The 18,820-nt window shown below is 47.1% G+C and overlaps 1 protein-coding gene across 3 annotated transcripts in view; it reads left to right on the top strand.

The window, feature by feature from the left end:
- ECE1 (endothelin converting enzyme 1) overlaps positions 1–4,063 on the top strand; it is a 125,186-nt gene extending 121,123 nt beyond the window's left edge. For all 3 annotated transcript variants that reach the window (XM_070382638.1, XM_070382627.1, XM_070382647.1), the window contains 2 exons: positions 1,091–1,186; positions 1,864–4,063. In XM_070382638.1, coding sequence (XP_070238739.1) covers positions 1,091–1,186; positions 1,864–2,040 — 273 coding nt within the window. In that variant the 3' untranslated portion in view covers positions 2,041–4,063. The remainder of the gene's footprint in view (positions 1–1,090; positions 1,187–1,863) is intronic.
- The last annotated feature ends 14,757 nt before the right edge of the window (positions 4,064–18,820 follow it).

The raw sequence follows: 18,820 nt of genomic DNA, 5'->3' as shown, positions 1-18,820 counted from the left end.
CTATCAGGGTGTTCCTTGAGCCGTTGCAGCAGAGAAACTGTTTGGCTTCCAAAGCTGAAAAGACTTACTCTCTGACCCTTTACAGAAAATGTCGCCAGCCCCTGCTTTATGAGGATGACCTGAGTTGCTCTGTTGGGATGGGGTTGGAATTGGACCAGTTTGAGGTCAAGGAGACTAGTTAGAAAGCTGCTGTGAGGTTGTCCAGGCAAGAGATGGGCTAGAGCAACGTGAAGGGTGAGATGTGGTTAGAGTAGGGCTGTTTGGTTGATTGAAAGATGAATCAAAGGAGGGTCCTGGGGTTTGGGCCTGAGTAACTAGGTGGTTCAGTTCAGTTCAGTTGCTCAGTCGTGTCCGACTCTTTGCGACCCCATGGCATTGCAGCGTGCCAGGCCTCCCTGTCCATCACCAACTCCTGGAGTTTACTCAAACTCATGTCCATCAGGTCGGTGATGCCATCCAACCATCTCATCCTCTGTCATCCCTTTCTCCTCCCGCCTTCAGTCTTTCCCAGCTTCAGGGTCTTTTCCAGTGAGTCAGTTCTTCATATCAGGTGGCCAAAGTATTGGAGTTTCAGCTTCAGCATCAGTCCTTCCAATGAATATTCAGGACTGATTTCCTTTAGGATGGACTAGTTGGATCTCCTTGCAGTCCAAGGGACTCTCAAGAGTCTTCTCCAACATCACACTTCAAAAGCATCAGTTCTTTGGTGCTCAGCTTTTGTGGTTGGCATCATTTACTGTGATGGGAAAGCAGTGTGTGTGTGTGTGTGTGTGTGTGTGTAAAATGCATCTTGGATGTCCAGCTGGAGCAGTTGAATGTTCCCAGGAAAGGCTGGAGCTGGCAGGGTGCATCTGTATTTAGATGGAGGTGGTATTTAAAGCCGTGGGGTTGAATGAGCTCCCTTTGGGATGAGTGCAGGTAGAGGGCGGCTCCTCTAGGCTGAGTTAGGCTCAGAGCTGAGGCCCAAGACCCCCAGAAGCCAGGCCCTGTCCCAGCAGGATGTATCTTCGAAGGTCGCCCCCACTAGCCCCTCACTGCCACCCCGATTGTTCCTGTGTCACGGGGACCCTGAGCTCTGTTCTCCCCACAGGCCTACCAGAACTGGGTCAAGAAGAATGGGGCTGAGCAGACACTGCCCACCCTGGGTCTCACCAACAACCAGCTCTTCTTCCTGAGTTTTGCACAGGTGAGTTCTTTAGAGAAAAACTAATACCCAGGCACAGTCTGCCATCTTGAGTTCTAGGAGCGCTGAAAACCAAAAGGCAAATTTCCTCAAATAGAGAAGCCCTAGCTCGTGGGTCCGTCCACAGGGCATTTACCCTTTAAGAGGGCGAGCTTCATCTTTGGAGAAATTCAAGGAAGGGTCGAGAACCCTGTTAGAGGAATTCCTGCATCAAGTAGAGGAGAGGACAGGTTTGCTTGGATGGCTAAGGGCCCTCCCAGTTCTGCGGTTCTAGAAATGTCTTAAACTCAAGGCGTCCCAGGTCGTCCCTAGAGTTGGCAATCAGCGTGTAGATTTCTGTTGGTGCCCAGAGCCACAAGGTCACGAGTCAGTTGGTTCTGCCCAGGAAAGGAGTGATCTGGACTCAGTGCAAAGTGTTCAAACTGGTTTAGGGGCAGAATCTTTTGTGCAGGTGAAGCGTATCTCACATGCCCAGGACAGACATTCAGCTGGTCTGGCTGCAGGAGAGGAAGCTGGATGAAGGCCCCCAGCCCTCTGCTTCCTCCTAACCCAGGTGGCAGGCCTGTCATGGGGGTCTCAGAACCAGAGGGGCGCTTATTTCCCTGTTACAGTGATGGGGCCAGTCTGGCGGCCTCAGGGACCGCAGTGACTCTGCCCTCTCCTTTATCACCCCCTCAAAGGTCTGGTGCTCCGTCCGCACCCCCGAGAGTTCGCACGAAGGTCTCATCACCGATCCCCACAGCCCCTCCCGCTTCCGGGTCATCGGCTCCATCTCCAACTCCAAGGAGTTCTCGGAACACTTCCACTGCCCGCCCGGCTCACCCATGAACCCGCATCACAAGTGTGAAGTCTGGTGAAGGGCCAGGCACCCAGAGCCGAGATGGAGGGCAAGGCGGGGGGGGGCCCGAGAACACCCCCCTGGGCCCACAAGACTGCCCCCTCCATCCGGCGGCCAGCCCCCTCCCCCGACACTGCAGGGTGGTCAGCCGGAACCAAGCCTGTGACATGAGCTCTCACCGTAAGCTGAGATTTGACCCCCTGTGAAGACCCGCTCATCCCAGGCACACGTGTGTCAACTCTGATGGGTGTTGGGGCGTTAGCCGGGTTGCCCACCGGGCCTGGACCCTCACCGACAAGGGCAGGGGGGCCCAGCCCCCTCCGCCCACATGCAGCACCAGATATACCACAAATACCACTGTGTCAAATGCTTTAAAGATATATTTTTGGGGAAACTATTTTTTAAACATTGTGGAATACACTGGAAACCTTCAGGGAAATGATGCATTTAAAACACTTTTTTTTTTATGGAAAGGATCGGTATATTTATTATGTTCTGTTTTTCTAAATAACCTGTGGACAAGGGAAAGCCCCTGACTAGCTCCCTCTCTTCCTTCCTTGCTACAAGGTTGGGCTGAAGCAGGATTCCGGGCCACTGAGCAGGTCCCCACGTGGAGAGGTGCTTCTGCCCTTGGGGTGTGTGGTTCCAGCCCCCTCCCCTGGTTCTTACTCCCAGCAGAGGGAGGGGCAGCTAGTTGGCACCACCCCCTGGGGATACCTGCCTCTGAACCTAGAGTCCATCAGTGGGGACCCCCCAGCAAGGAAACTCTGGTCCCCTGAGTCACACTAGGAGACTGATGGCTGCGTGAGGCCAGGTCTGTGCCCTCCAACCCAGTCTGGATGTGCCCGAGCACCCCGGACCTGGGTCACGAGCCTTGCGAGGCTGAGACCCCCCGTCAGAGCTCTCTGCCATGCCACGGGGTCCTCTCTCCGTCCCCTTGCTTTTGGGCACCTCCACCAGCCCGGGACCCGCAGCCGCTCTGCAGCGCCCCATCCCAGCCGTTTCGGAGTCTGCCTTGCACGCCTCTTCTCCCAGGGGAAGAAGAGAGAAAGCAGCGCTCATCGCCCGGGGACCGGGTCCTCGCTTGGGCTCCGACCTCTGCCACCTCCCTTCCTGGCTCCCAGGACCACAGGCGGCCCTGGCTTCCCGCTGAGTGCCTTATCTGGGGCTGCGCCCAGGCCCCCGCCAAGGAGACCACCCTCCGCACCAGGGCCCACACAGTTGCCTCCTCATGGCTGCCCAGAGGCCTGGGCCTGCCCGTCAGCGGCACCGCGGTCAGGACTCTGAGGACCCCCTGAACGTGCCCCGGGCTCCAGCCCACCCTCAGGCCTGGCTGAGTGGAGACAGTACTTGCTGGGGACCCTCCTCTTCTTGGGGGGTGCTCCTGGCTGGGGGCGGTTCAGGGGGCAGGCACGGTGGGTCTGGCCTGAGGTGGTAGGGCACGGGCAATGCCGTCTCCTCCGCGTGGCCGAGGCCCGCCGCCCCCCAGAGGAGCCAGAGTCCCCCGGAGGAGCAGACGGCAGCTCGGCCACCGCCAGGCGCCCTGTCAGACGTGCCCGTGAGCTGGGGCGGGGAGTCGTCGGGGGGCTTGTCAGAGGAAGGGAGCACGGGGCGGAGAAGGAGCGGAGTTCACAGACTGCCGCTCACGCCGCCACGGAGGGCCGGGCTCTCTCCCGCCCTCCAGCCTCCCCAGAGCAGGGTCCCAGCCCCCTGGTCTGGGGACTGGGAGCCCCCGGTGAACGGCAGCCGTCCAGGGCCAAGGGTCCAGCCAGACGGGGCGTCTGCTGCCCTCACCGCTTCCGGGGGGCAGAGGGCAGCGCAGGCGTGGAAGCAAGCGAAGCCCCCACCCGCCTGGTGCCCGCCCCCTGCCCTGGAGCTTTGGGCAGCCGCCCTCCCTCAAGGGAGCCCCACGGGCCGGCGTCTCTGCGGGGACAGGGGAGTGGGGTTTGGAGCTGGGAATCTGCTTTTTTGTATTATCACGTTCCGTGCTACTGTAGTTCTGTGTGGCACCATTGTAACTGAAATAAAGTACTTATACCGAAGGCCGTGTGACCGAGTGTGGCTTCCCCCAGGCAAGCTGTGTCCTGTGGCGCCGCCAGTGTCCCCGGGGCTGGCTGCACCTCCTCCCCAGAGCAGAGGCCTTGAGTGAGTGAGTGAGTCAGTGAACGTCACTGTCGTGGCCAACTCTACGACCCCGTGGACTATACAGTCCATGGAATTCTCCAGGCCAGGATACTGGAGTGGGTAGCCTTGCCCTTCTCCAGGGGATCTTCCCAACCCAGGGATCGAACCCAGGTCTCCTGCATTGCAGGCGATTTACCAGCTGAGCCACCTGTGCCCACCTGGCCCCTCTTCCGCCGTCACTAAGAGCATGTGAGGGCCCCCTGCTGGTGAGAATGATGCATGTCGCCACATGGGCTCAAGGGACCTCCTGGTAAAAATACTTCCATTATCTTGGAATGAAGGATGTCATCACTGTTTCCAGGCCTCAGGTGCGTGGACACAGCAGGCAGTTCAAGGAAGAGTCTCTGACATACCCTCATGCCTCGCCTGGGTTTTACATATATTCTTCCCTCTGCCTGGATACCCTACCCTGACTTCTTTTGGCTGATGAACTACTCATTCTGCAATGCCCAGGTCAGCATCACCTCTAGGAAGCCATTCCTGACCTGCAGTCCAGATCAGGTGGCTCATACAGGCTTCCCTCTCCTACCAGACTGTCTTAATGCTGGGGCTGCCATAACAAAGTGTCACAGCGTGGTACCTTACACAACAGAAATGTATTCTCTTACGGTTCTGGAGGCTGTAAGTCTGAGATTGAGCTGATGCGTGCTGAGGAATGTGAAGGAGGATCTAGGCCTCCAGCCCCCCTCCCGGGGGTTTGCTGGTGGTCTTTGGTGCTCCCAAAAGTTCTCCCTTAGGTGCTTCTGGAAACATCCCTCCAGTCTCTGCCTTCATCTCACATGATGTTCTCTCTGCATGTGTCTGCCTCTGTATCCAAATTCCTTTCTAATTTAATTTTTATTTTATATTGGGGTATAGTCGATTAACAATGTTGTGTTCTTCTCTGTTTTTATAAGGACATCAGTCATATTGAATTAGGGCCTTCTCTGAAAGTGAAAGTGTTAACCGCTCAGTCCTGTCCAACTCTTTGTGACCCCATAGACTGTAGCCTGCCAGGCTTCTCTGTCCACAGGATTTCCTAGGCAAGAATACTGGAGTGGGTTGCCATTTCCTTCTCCAGGGGATCTTCCCAACCCAGGGATGGAATCTGTGTCTCCTGCATTGCAGGCGGACTCTTTATGGTCTGAGTCACTGGGAAGCCCAGAGCCTACTGTAGTGACCTCACTTGTGTTCATGTATGTATTTGGCCGCTCTGGGTCTTTGCTGTAGCATGCTGGATCTATTATTTGTGTCATGCAAACTCTTAGCTGTGGTGTGAGGGAGCTGGCTCCCTGACCAGGGATTGAATCTGGGCCCCCAGCATTGGGAACACAGAGTCTTAACCACTAAGGAACTCCCCTGACCTCATCTTAACTGCTTGTAAGTTCATGTAATGAACTTATGTTACATGCATTATATATATATATTACATATTATACATGTGTCAGTATATTACATATATTACATGCATTATATATATTACATATTATACATGTGTCATATATTACATGCATTATATATATTACATATTATACATGTGTCATTACATATATTACATGCATTATATATATTACATATTATACATGTGTCATATATTACATATATTACATGCATTATATATATTACATATTATACATGTGTCATATATTACATGCATTATATATATTACATATTATACATGTGTCATATATTACATATATTACATGCATCTTAACTGCATGTAATATAACCTCTAAGGTCATATTCTGAAGTACTGGGGATTTCAGCCTCAACATGAATGGAGGGGCGGGGGCAAATTCAACTCCTAACACAGGCCCTAATTCTTCAGGCTTCGGAGCTGCCTGCCCCACCCCCAGCAGCCCGGCGCCTGGGCCAGCCAGGGACTATTGGACAAACGGGCGAGTGGGTGGGTGGGTGGATGAGGGAACACACAATAGCTGTAAATGATACCGCGATTGAGACGGCCACCCCACAGCACCCCAGCACCGAAGAGGCCAAGTCCCGTGGGCTGAGGTGGCCAGAGAACACTTCCTAAAGGGGAGAGAGTTCATCTGAGCCTTGGCCGAAGGGGGAGGATTGAGATCTGCACCCCAAAGTGGATGGGCTGATGGCCCAAGCCAAGCACCTGAGAAGCAAGACTCCTCCCCCTGCCTTGCTTTAAAGGAAGTGAGTCATCTCTTCTCTGAGATTCCATTATTCCAGCTCTAAAACAGACAGTTGCTGCTGCTGCTGCTGCTAAGTCGCTTCAGTCGTGTCCGACTCTGTGAGACCCCATAGATGGCAGACCACCAGGCTCCCCCATCCCTGAGATTCTCCAGGCAAGACCACTGGTGTGGGTTGCCATTTCTTTCTCCAATGCATGAAAGTGAAAAGTGAAAGTGAAGTCGCTCAGTCGTGTCCGACTCTTCGTGACCCCATGGACTGCAGCCCACCAGGCTCCATCCAAGGGATTTTCCAGGCAAGAGTACTGGTGTGGGGTGCCAGTTAGCTTTCTCTTTGTTGTGAGCCACAAGCACTGGGGAGATGTGAAGATCCTTGAGACGGTGATGCACTTGGAAGCTCGTCAGAAGGCTCACACGGTGTGAACCTTCTCACTGACAGGTGTGCCTGAGCCCCGAGCCGCCAGTGTCTCTCAGCGGGCCAGCTTGGCCTCCTGCCCTCCCACTACTCTTCTGTCCTCAGAGGAGTAAGCTGCTTAGAACTATACCCTCCCACCACAAAGAAAAAAAGTAAAAAAAAAAAGTCACTCATAGTCTCATCACCTGAAGATTGAAAAAAAAAAAAAGAGTAAGCTGTTTAAAGATCTTATTATCGGGAATTCCCTGGTGGTCCAGTGGCTAAGACTCTGTGCTCCCAATACAGGGGGGCTGGGTTCAATCCCTGGTCAGGGAACTAGATCCCATGTGCCACAACTAAGACTCTATGCAGCCAAATAAATAAAAATAAATATTTAAAATAAATAAATAAATTGTAAAGATCTTATTATCGCTCCCCATCACCAGCTCCCCCTGCTGCCTGAGTCTCCTTTCTGCACCTTACACAGTCCAGCCCTCTCCTGCCTGTCCTTCAGAGTAGAATGTCCCCTACAACACACACACTCACCCTTGCCAATGAATGAATGAATACAGAATTTTTTAAAAAAAGCTTCCCCATACTGCATGCCTGCCGCGAGTCAGGCTGTGTGCTGTGTGCTGTACACACACCCTCTCCTGGAATGCTCACAGCAGTGTTCTGAGAGAGGTTCTTTATCACCCAGATCACCAGGGAGCAGCGGCAGAGGTGGATCCTGAAGCCATGTGAGAGGCTGCCAAGAAAGGGCTACTTTGAGAATCACATGCACGCACACACAGGCTGAAGGTGCAGAAGGGAGACATTTTTTCCTGCAGAGCCCCTCTTCCTCTCCCTTTCCCCAGGACCAAGTGAACAGGTCCCTTTGTCTTCCTGGAGTTCCTGCCCCTCCCTTCCTGAAACTCCTCCCATTTTTGTAAGTGACAGATCCTCCCCTCTGAAAGCATGCCCCCCTCCCCAAGCAGGAATATTAAAACCCCAGCTGGATCCTCTAGGAGTTTACCCTACAGTCAAAGAGATAGAAACACATGCAAGATGTGACTAACCAGAAAATGTATGCAACCTACAGCTTCCCAGGTGGCGCTAGTGGTAAAGAACCTGCCTGCCAGTGCAGGAGATGTACGAGATGTGGGTTCAGTCCATGGGTTGGGAAGGTCCCTGCAGGAGGGTATGGCGACCCACTCCAGTATTCTTGCCTGGAGAATCCCATGGACAGCCTGGTGGGTTACAGTCCATAGGGTCACAAAGAGTCGGACACGACTGAAGTGACTGAGCACGCATGCACATGCAGCCTATGATAAGAATCAACTGTGAAAGCCAAAGGATTCAGCAGAGACTCTCCATGAGGGCTGAGGAACTGCAGAGGGAGAAGACAATATTCTAAACTTTTAAGGATCTAGTACAGTAATAAAACAATGAAAAATGGGCGAAACCCTTACAAAAAAAAAACACAAAAACCTGTAAAACTTTCCTGAGGAACGTAAAAGAAGACGTGAATAAATGCAGATGAATATCCTTATCATGGATGGAAAAGTTGAACACAATAAAAGATGTCAGTTCTCCCCCACATAAATCTCTAACTTCCATGTACTTTCAACCAAACTTCCAAGATAATTTCCATGGAATTTGATAAGCTGATTCACACGGAATGGAAAATGTACCAGGGCCAAGACAATTTTGAAGAAGAATGATGAGGGCGCTGGACCTCTCACAATGTGTTGTAAAGCTTTAGTAAGTTGTATAACGTGATGCTGGCATAGGAGTAAAGAAACGAAAACAGCTTGAATAGATTAGAGAACCAGAAACAATTCCATGTGTTTGTGGGAATTAGTATAGGAGAAAAAGAGGGGGGCTTCCCGAGTGGCTCATGCTCAGTCACTCAGCCGCGTCCGACCCTTGTGATCCCTTGGACTGTAGCCCGCCAGGCTCCTCTGTCCATGGGATTCTCCAGGCAAGAATACCGGGTGGGTTGCCATTCCTTCTCCAGGGGATCTTCCCCACCCAGGGATTGAACCCGCGTGTTTTATGCTTCCTGCACTGGCAAGCAGGTTCTTTACCATTAGCACCACCTGGGAAGCCCTTCTCGAAAGAAAGAATTCGCCTGCGAAGGCAAGAGACGAGGGTTCAATGCATGGGTCAGGAAGATTCCCCTGGAGAGGGAAATAGCAACTCACTCCAGTATTCTTGCCTGGGAAGTCTCATAGACAGAGGAACCTGGCAGGCTACAGTCCATGAAGTGGCAAATGAATAAGACACAACTTAACAACGGAAAAACAATTAAAAATGCCCATTGAATCAGTCGGGAAATGGTGAACCATTTAATAAACCATGATAGGCTATCCACCTGGGAAAAAAATGAGATCTTGCCTTTCTCACACAGTTCTCACACGTAGTGATCACAGCAATAAATTTCACATATACTAGAAACCTAAACATGCAGTAACTGTAAAAGTACCAGATGAAATAGAAGATGTTTATGAGTTTGGGTAGGCAAAGCAATCTTTGAAAAGACACAATTCATAAATAGGAACGTAATTGTAGAATTTCTAAAAATATAAAAACCTCTAAAGAAATGAAAACCTACCTTAATCCTATCAACCAAAAAGTCACAGACACACACTCAGACACACAAATGAAGACAAAAAAAATAAATAAATAAAGGAAACGATTAATACATTTGGCAACATCAAAATGTAATTCATTTATAAACCAGATACAACAAATAAAATTAAAAGATTAGACAACAAGGACCAACTATATAGCACCAGGAATTATATTCAGTATCTTGTTATAACCTATAATGGGAAAGAATCTAAAAAAGTACACACACACACACACATATCTGAATCACTCGGCTGACACACACACACACACACACATCTGAATCACTCGGCTGACACACACACACACACACACACATATCTGAATCACTCGGCTGACACACACACACACACACACATATCTGAATCACTCGGCTGACACACACACACACACATCTGAATCACTCGGCTGACACACACACACACACACACATCTGAATCACTTGGCTGACACACACACACATGTCTGAATCACTTGGCTGACAGACACACACATCTGAATCACTCGGCTGACACACACACACACACATCTGAATCACTCGGCTGACACACACACACACACACACATCTGAATCACTTGGCTGACACACACACACATGTCTGAATCACTTGGCTGACAGACACACACATCTGAATCACTCGGCTGACACACACACACACACATCTGAATCACTCGGCTGACACACACACACACACATCTGAATCACTCGGCTGACACACACACACACATATCTGAATCACTTGGCTGACACACACACACACATCTGAATCACTTGGCTGACACACACACACACATCTGAATCACTCGGCTGACACACACACACACACACACATCTGAATCACTTGGCTGACACACACACACACATCTGAATCACTTGGCTGACACACACACACATATCTGAATCACTCGGCTCACACACACACACACACACATATCTGAATCACTTGGCTCACACACACACACACACACCTGAATCACTCGGCTGACACACACACATACACATCTGAATCACTCGGCTGACACACACACACACATCTGAATCACTTGGCTGACACACACACACACATCTGAATCACTTGGCTGACACACACACACACATCTGAATCACTTGGCTGACACACACACACATATCTGAATCACTCGGCTCACACACACACACACACACACACATATCTGAATCACTTGGCTCACACACACACACACACACACACCTGAATCACTCGGCTGACACACACACACACACATCTGAATCACTCGGCTCACACACACACACACACACACACATCTGAATCACTCAGCTGTACACCTGAAACTAACACAACATTGTAAATCAACTCTGCTTCAATTAAAAAAAAATTAATTAAAAGATAAGCAACAAATTGGAAAAAAAATTTGCAACATGTGCAGCTAATCCAGAACATATATAAACAACTCACAAAACAGCCAACTAGGCGAAAAAGGATTTAAAGCGTTCATTCAGAGAAGAAAAAATTAAAAAAAAAAATTTGAAAAGAGAATCCTGCTAATAATATGGGAAATGCATTTAAAATTGCAATCAGGTAACACTTTTCACCCATCGGTTTAACAAAAGTGATGCTATTTGACATGAAGTTGGTGAGAATAAAGGAAGCTGGGCAGTGCCGCCCACTGCAGAGGCCAGTTGGACAGCGCTTATTCAATATCCAGTGCACTTACCAAGACTTCCAGGCTTGGCAGGCAATGGTGGCTCCCTAATTTCAAATCGACCCACTCTCCCTCCTCCCAAAAGAAAGTAAATCAACAAAGAAAGCAAATAAAACCACACAAGAATCTTTCAATTAACCAAAGCAGAGAAATAATCCAAATTCCAAGAGAAGTCACATCAGATACCGCTGCAAGCCTGTGGGTACAGAGAGTGATGGAGAATAAAAGACCAAAATCATATCATAAATGAAGATTAAAAAGATGTTCAAGGGAGAATACATCCAAATGTAAACTTAATAAAGGACATTGAAGAAAAGCCAGAAAGCAACCATGAGAATGAGAAGTAAAACTGGTCAGAGAGAACATGGTGGCACTAAAAGACAGGCAAAGGGTTAACATTTTAAAAAATATTTATTAAGTTGGTGCAAAAGCAACTTCAGTTTTGCATTGTTGAACTTTGCATTGTTGACGACTCTACACATGGACATCACCAGATGGTCAATACCAATTCAGACTGATTATATTCTTTGCAGCCAAAGATGGAAAAGCCCTATACAGTCAGCAAAAACAAGACCAGGAGCTGACTGTGGCTCAGATCATGAACTCCTTATTGCCAAATTCAGACTTAAATTGAAGACAGTAGGGAAAACCACTAGACCATTCAGGTATGACCTAAATCAAATCTCTTACAATTATACAGTGGAAGTGACAAATAGATTCAAGGGATTAGATCTGATAGACAAAGTGCCTGAAGAACTATGGATGGAGGTTCATGACATTGTATAGGAGGCAGGGATCAGACCATCACCAAGAAACAGAAATGCAAAAAAGCAAAATGGCTGTCTGAGGAGGCCTTACAAATAATTGTGAAAAGAAGAGAAATGAAAAGCAAGGGAGAAAAGGGAAGATATGCCCATTTGAATGCAGAATTCCAGAGAATAGCAAGGAGAGTAAAAAAAAGCCTTTTTAAGTGATCAGTGCAAAGAAATAGAGGGAAACAACAGAATGGGAAAGACTAGAGATCTCTTCAAGAAAATTAGAGATACCAAGGGAACATTTTATGCAAAGGTGGGCTCTATAAAGAACGGAAATGGTATGGACCTAACAGAAGCAGAAGATATTAAGAAGAGGTGGCAAGAATACACAGCAGAACTGTACAAAAAATATCTTCATGACCCAGATAATCACAATGGTGTGATCACTGACCTAGAGCCAGACATCCTGGAATGTGAAGTCAAGTGGGCCTTAGAAAGCATCACTATGAACAAAGCTAGTGGAGGTGATGGAATTCCAGTTGAGCTATTTCAAATCCTGAAAGATGATGCTGTGAAAGTGCTGCACTCAATATGCCAACAAATTTAGAAAACTCAGCAGTGGTCACAGGACTGGAAAAGGTCAGTTTTCATTCCAATCCATAAGAAAGGCAATGCCAAAGAATGTTCAAACTGCCATACAATTACGATCATCTCACATACTAGCAAAATAGTGCTCAAAATTCTCCAAGTGAAGCTTCAACAGTGCATGAACTGAGAACTTCCAGATGGTCAAGCTGGATTTAGAAAAGGCAGAGGAACCAGAGATCAAATTGTCAACATCCATTGGATCATCAGAAAAACAAGATAATTCCAGAAAAACATCTTCTTCTGCTTTATTGACTATGCCAAAGCCTTTGACAGTGTAGATCACAACAAACTGTGGAAAATTCGTAAAGAGATGGGAATACCAGACCACCTTAGAAATACCAGACATCCTGAGAAATCTGTATGCAGATCAAGAAACAACAGTCAGAACTGGACATGGAACAACAGACTGGTTCCAAATTGGGAAAGGAGTATGTCAAGGCTGTATACTGTCACCCTGCTTATTTAACTTATATACAGAGTACATCATGAGAAACGCTGGGCTGGAGGAAGCACAAGCTGGAATCAAGATTGCCGGGAGAAATATCAATAACCTCAGATATGCAGATGACATAGTCCTTATGGCAGAAAGCGAAGAGGAAATAAAGAGCTTCTTGATGAAAGTGAAACAGGAGAGTGAAAAAGCTGGCTTAAAACTCAACATTTAAAAAATGAAGAGTAAGGCATTGGGTCCCATCACTTCATGGCCAATAGATGGAGGAACAATTGAAACAGTGACAGTCTATTTTCTTGGGCTCCAAACTCATTGCAGATGGTGACTGCAGCCATGAAATTAAAAGACACTTGCTCCTTAGAAGAAAAGCTATGACCAACCTAGACAGCATATTAAAAAGCAGAGAAGGACTTCCCTGGTGGTCCAGTGGTTAAGAATTCGCCTTCCAATGCAGAGGATGCAGGTTCGATCCCTGGTCAGGGAAATAAGATCCTCCATGCTGAAACCAGAGAGCTCGTGCATGACATTGAAGACCCAGTGAAGACAAAAATAAATTAAAAAAATAAAATACAATTAAAAAATAAAATAAAAAGAAGAGACATTACTTTGCCAACAAAGATCTAGTCAAAGCTATGGTTTTTTCCAGTAGTCATGTATGGATGTGAGAGTTGGACCATAAAGAAAGCTGAGCACAGAATAATTGATGCTTTTGAACTGTGGTGTTGGAGAACTCTTGAGAGCCCCTTGGACTGCAAGGAGATCAAACCAGTCCATCCTAAAGGAGATCACAATGGGTGTTCATTGGTAGGACTAATGTTGAAGCTGAAACTCCAGTACTTTGGCCACCTGATGCGAAGAACTGATTCATTTGAAATGACCCTGATGCAGGGAAAGATTGAAGGTGGGAGGAGAAGGGGATGGCAAAGGATGAGATGGTTGGATGGCATCACAGACTCAATGGACATGAGTTTGAGCAAGCTCTGGGAGTTGGTGATGGACAGGGAGGCCTGGCATGCTGCAGTCCATGGGGTCACAAAGAGTCAGACTGAACAGAGCAAATGAACTGAACTGATTGTTGAAATTTGCCATTTGATATTGAAATACTTTCTTAAATAAGTGTAGATACATTAAACATCATTTTCAAGCACATTTCTTGCTTTATAAGTTCTTTGCTAAAGAATTATTGCTTGCTATTTATTTTATATGTATTTTAGACTATGAAGTGATTTTAGACAAAAAGAAAATTTGAGTGATTTTCTTATTCGAGTTCAAAATGGATCATAAAGCAGCAGAGATCATTTGCAACATCAACAATGCATTTGGTCTGGGAACTGCTAATGAATGTTCAGCTCAGTGGTGGTTCAACGAGTTTTGCAAAGGAAACTCGCCTTGAAGACGAGGAGTGCAGTGGTTGGCCATACAAAGTTGACAATGAACAACTGAGAGGGGCATCAAGGCTGATCCTCTTGCAAGTACAAGAGAACTTGCCCAAGAACTCAGCAGCGACCATTCCATGGTCATTTGGCGTTTGAAGCAAACTGGAAAGGTGAAAAATCTCGTTAAGTGGGTGCCTCGTGAGCTGATTGCAAATCAAAAACTCACCATTTTGAAGCATCATCTTCTCTTGTTCTATGCAACCACGACAATTTCTCGACTGGATTGTGACATGCAACGAAAAGTGGATTTATATATGACAACCAGCAACAGCCAGCTCAGCAGATGGACTAAGAAGGGACTCCAGAGCATTTCCCAAAGCCAAACTTGCATCAAGAAAAGGGTCATGGGCTCTGTTTGGTGGTCTGTTGACGGTCTGATCCACCAAAGCTTTCTGAATCCTAGCAGAATCATTACATCAGAGAAGTACACTCAGCAAATTGATGAGATGCACAGAAAACTGCAGCGCCTACGGCCAGCACTGGTCAACAGAGAGGGCCCAGTTCTTATCCATGGCAATGCCCGATCGCATGGCGCACAACCGAAGCTTCAAAAGTGGGTTACTAAGTTTTGTATTCACCTGACCTCTCGCCCGTCGACTACCATTTCTTGAAGCAGCTTGACAACTTTTTGAGGGGAAAACACTTCCACAACCAGCACGATGCAGAAAATGCTGTCTGAGCATTCGTCGGATCCCAAAGCACGGATTTTTATGCTACGGGAATAAACGAAAGTATTTCTCATTGGCAGAAATGTGTTGATTGTAATGGTTCCTATTTTGATTAATAAAGACATGTTTGAGCCTAGTTACAATAATTTAAAACTCAGGGTCTGGAACCATAATTATTTTTGGCCGTGCCGGGTCTTACCTGCAGCTGGTGGGGTCTCTCCTTGTGGTGCCGGGCTTCTCTCTCGTTGCAGCACGTGGACTCAGTAGCTGCGGTTCACGGGCTTAGTTCCCCTGAGCCATATGGGATCTGAGTTCCCTGACCAGGCATGGAACCCACGTCCCCTGCACTGGTGGGTGCTTAACCACTGGATCGCCACATATGTCCTGTGAGCTAAAATTTAAAACAGTAATCCAGAAGACTTTCCAGAAATGAAAGAGCTGCTTCTACACATCAAAAGGGCTCACTGGGCCCATGTATATCGATGCTAAATCACCAACTCTAAGATAGAGCCTTACAAAGTTGTGGGATTTTAAAGACAGAAAACACTCAGGGCCTCCAGACAAAAATATGAACTAATTTAGAAAGGCAGACTTTGAAAAAATTAATATATATTATATGAGGTACCTAGAATAGACAAATTCACGGAGACAGAAAATAGAATAGAGATTACCAGAGGCTGGCGAGAGAAGAGGAAGTTATAGTTCAATGAGTACAGAGATTTTGTTGGAGATGATGAAAAGTTTTAGGTATAGATAGTGGCGATTACACAACATTTTAAATGCATTTAATGACATTAACTCGTACACTCATGAATGGTTAAAGTGATCAGTATTATATGTGTGTGGATGTACACGTAGTTGCACCAACATCATGGACAAAGTGAGGCACTAGAGGAGCCGCACTGGGGCTTCCTGGTGGCCCCGTGGGGAGGGCTCGCTGCTCTCACTGCCAGGGTCCAGACAGTGTCCACCCCTCGTTGGCAGACTAAGATCCCACAAGCTAGCGGTGTGGCCAAAACAAAAACAAAGCACCAAGAAACCATTCTTAGCTTGCAAGTTGTACAAAAAGCGCAGAGGGATGGATTTGATCCAAAAGCATGGTTTGCCAATCCTTGCCTTGGGGGTTGAGAATGCTGTGCTGTGTATGTTAGTCTCTCAGTCTAAACATGCCTTTTATGTTTACTTTTATTTTAACCATTTCTGGAGATCTTCATTTCTTTGTGTAAGAAATGAAACGCATCCCAGTGCTTATTCTATCATAGTCTTCCACATGAAGAAGTCCTTTAAGATTTCTTGTAGTAATCTACAAGAAACGTCATCACCAGGGCTGCCGGTGATGACACCTCTCAGCTTTTGTGTATCTGAAGAAGTCTTCAGCTCACCTCATTCTGAAAAAATTATATAAAGGATAATTGACTTTTTTGCATACAGTTCAATGAGTTTTGAGTTTTGCATAGGCTCCTCTGAGACTTTCCAGGTGACGCTGTGGTAAAGAATCTGCCAATGCAGGAGACACAAGGGATGTGAGTTTGATCCTAGGGTCTGGAAGATCTCCTGGAGAAGGGAATGGCAACTCACTCCAGTATTCTTTCCTGGAAAATAACATGGACAGAGAAGCCTGGCAGGCTACAGTCCTTGGGGTCTCAAGAAGTCAGACCCAACCGAGCAACTGAACAGGTATGCCTAACATCCTCTAACCACTAGAATCAGGATACAGAATAGTTGTGCTTTCATTAAAAAAGAAAACAAAAAAAGGGTTTTATTTTGAAATAATTATTGACTCATAGGAAGTTGCAAAAAATAGCATTGAAAGTCCTGTGTACCCTTCACCTAGACTTCCTCTGTGGTAACCTCTTACAAAACTATTGTACAACATCAAAACCTAACACTGCCAATTCAAGAAACTTACATTAGTATGAGATACTATTAATCAAACTTATTAAGACCTTATTTACATTTCACCAATTTTTATGCACATTCATCTCTCTCTATGTGTGTCTCTGTGTGAGTGTATGGTTGTGTGCAGATTTATGCCATTTATGGATTCATGTTACCAGCACCTTCATTTTTGAAAGATTTTTTTTTTACTTCTCAGCCGTGCCATGTGGCATGCAGGATCTTCGTTCCCCCACTAGGGGTCAAACTGACACTCCCTGCAGTGGAATTGTGGAACCTTAACCACTGGACCACCAGGGAAGTTCCCTGAAAGATATTCTTGATGCAAGTAGCATTCTGGGTGGATGTTTCTTCAGCACTTTAAAGAGGTCAGGGCTTCCCTGGTCCTCAGTGGTAGAAAATCTGGCTGCCAGTGCAGGAGTGAGGTTGAGCCCTGATCCGGGAAGATCCCACATGCCTCAGGGCAGCTAAGCCCATGCACTGCAACTGTTGAGCCTGCGCTCTAGACCCCAGGGGCCGAGAGCACTGAGCCCCTGCTCAGAGAAGCCTGCTACTTCTCTGCAGCAAGAGGAGCCCGAGTTCTGCAACGAGAGAATAGCCCTGACTCTCCACAACTAGAGAAAAGCCCACGCGGCAATGAAGACCCAACACAGCTAAAAATAAAATAAATAAAATGATAAAAAAAAAAACCCAAAGACGTCAGCTCGTCGTCTCCTGCTTGTATAGTTTGTATGGCTATGTATTAGCATAACTGACGCCATCTTGGGATCGTTCAGTTCCTCTTGGCCTCCCACTGAGCCTACCTGTGCCTGGACTGGGTGGTAAGTAAATCTCTTCTCTGTGGTCAAAGGTTCTGTATTTAACAGACACTGTTTAATGGTGGTTTAGGTCTGGGTGGCCTCCATGCTCCACGATGGTGAAGACTTAACTGACATTCCCAGCACCCACAAGACTAGTTACCCATTTATATATCTTGACTTAGGGATGCACTTTGTGTCTCCAAGCACGCACCTCCACACCCGAGGTTAACTAAGATTGTCCTGGGGCCTCTCACTGGTGCACAGTGCAGCTGAGGATGCCTCTGGATCACAGTCTGCGGATTCCATCCTGCAAGTTATCCTTTAATAAACTGATCCATTGATCACATGGAGCTGCCTCCCTTGCTTTTCAGCTCAGTGGACACGTTTTGCTCCCTCTGTCCTCCCACTTAGTTTCTGAGCAGAAGTCTGCTGTAATTCTTATCTTTGCTCCTTTGTATGCATTAAAGTATCTTTGGCCCCTCTGTCTGCCTTCAGGATTTTCTCTTTATCTTTGGTTTTCAGCGGCTTGACTACGATGTGTCTCGGTGTTTTTGCTTTTGTTTTCTTATGGGATGCACGCATGCTAAGTTGTTTCTGTTCATGACTCTTTGCAACTCTGCAGATGGTAGCCTGCCAGACTCTCCTCAGTCCATGGGATTCTCCAGGTGAGAATACAGGAGTGGGTTGCCATGTCCTCCTCCAGGGAATCTTCCCGACCCGGGGATCAAACCCGCATCTCTTATGTCTCCTGCATTGGTAGGTGGGTTCTTGTACCACTCGTGCCACCCGGGAAGCCCTTTTTTATGGGGGGCGTTATTTACCCCACTTGGTGTTCTCTCTGATTCTTACATCTATATTTGATGTCTTTCATAATTTTTGGAAGAGTTTCATCCACTGTCTCTTCGAGTGTTCATCTGCCTGTTCTCTGTCTTTCTGGGATTCCAGTTATACACATATTAGATAATCTGATTTAGTCCCACAGCTCTTGGATGCTCTGTTTTGCTTTTATTTGTTTTTTCACTTATTTCTCTCTCCTTGTTTCAGTTTAGATAATTTCTATTGAACTATCTTCAAGTTTACCAACTCTTTGCTCAGTTTTGTTGGGTCTGGAGATCAGTCCATAGAAGGCG

The sequence above is a fragment of the Bos mutus genome, chromosome 2, assembly GCF_027580195.1.
Source record: "Bos mutus isolate GX-2022 chromosome 2, NWIPB_WYAK_1.1, whole genome shotgun sequence".
Taxonomy (NCBI): domain Eukaryota; kingdom Metazoa; phylum Chordata; class Mammalia; order Artiodactyla; family Bovidae; genus Bos; species Bos mutus.
Note: the sequence above shows the minus strand (reverse complement) of the source record. Positions and strands in the feature narration are given on the sequence as shown.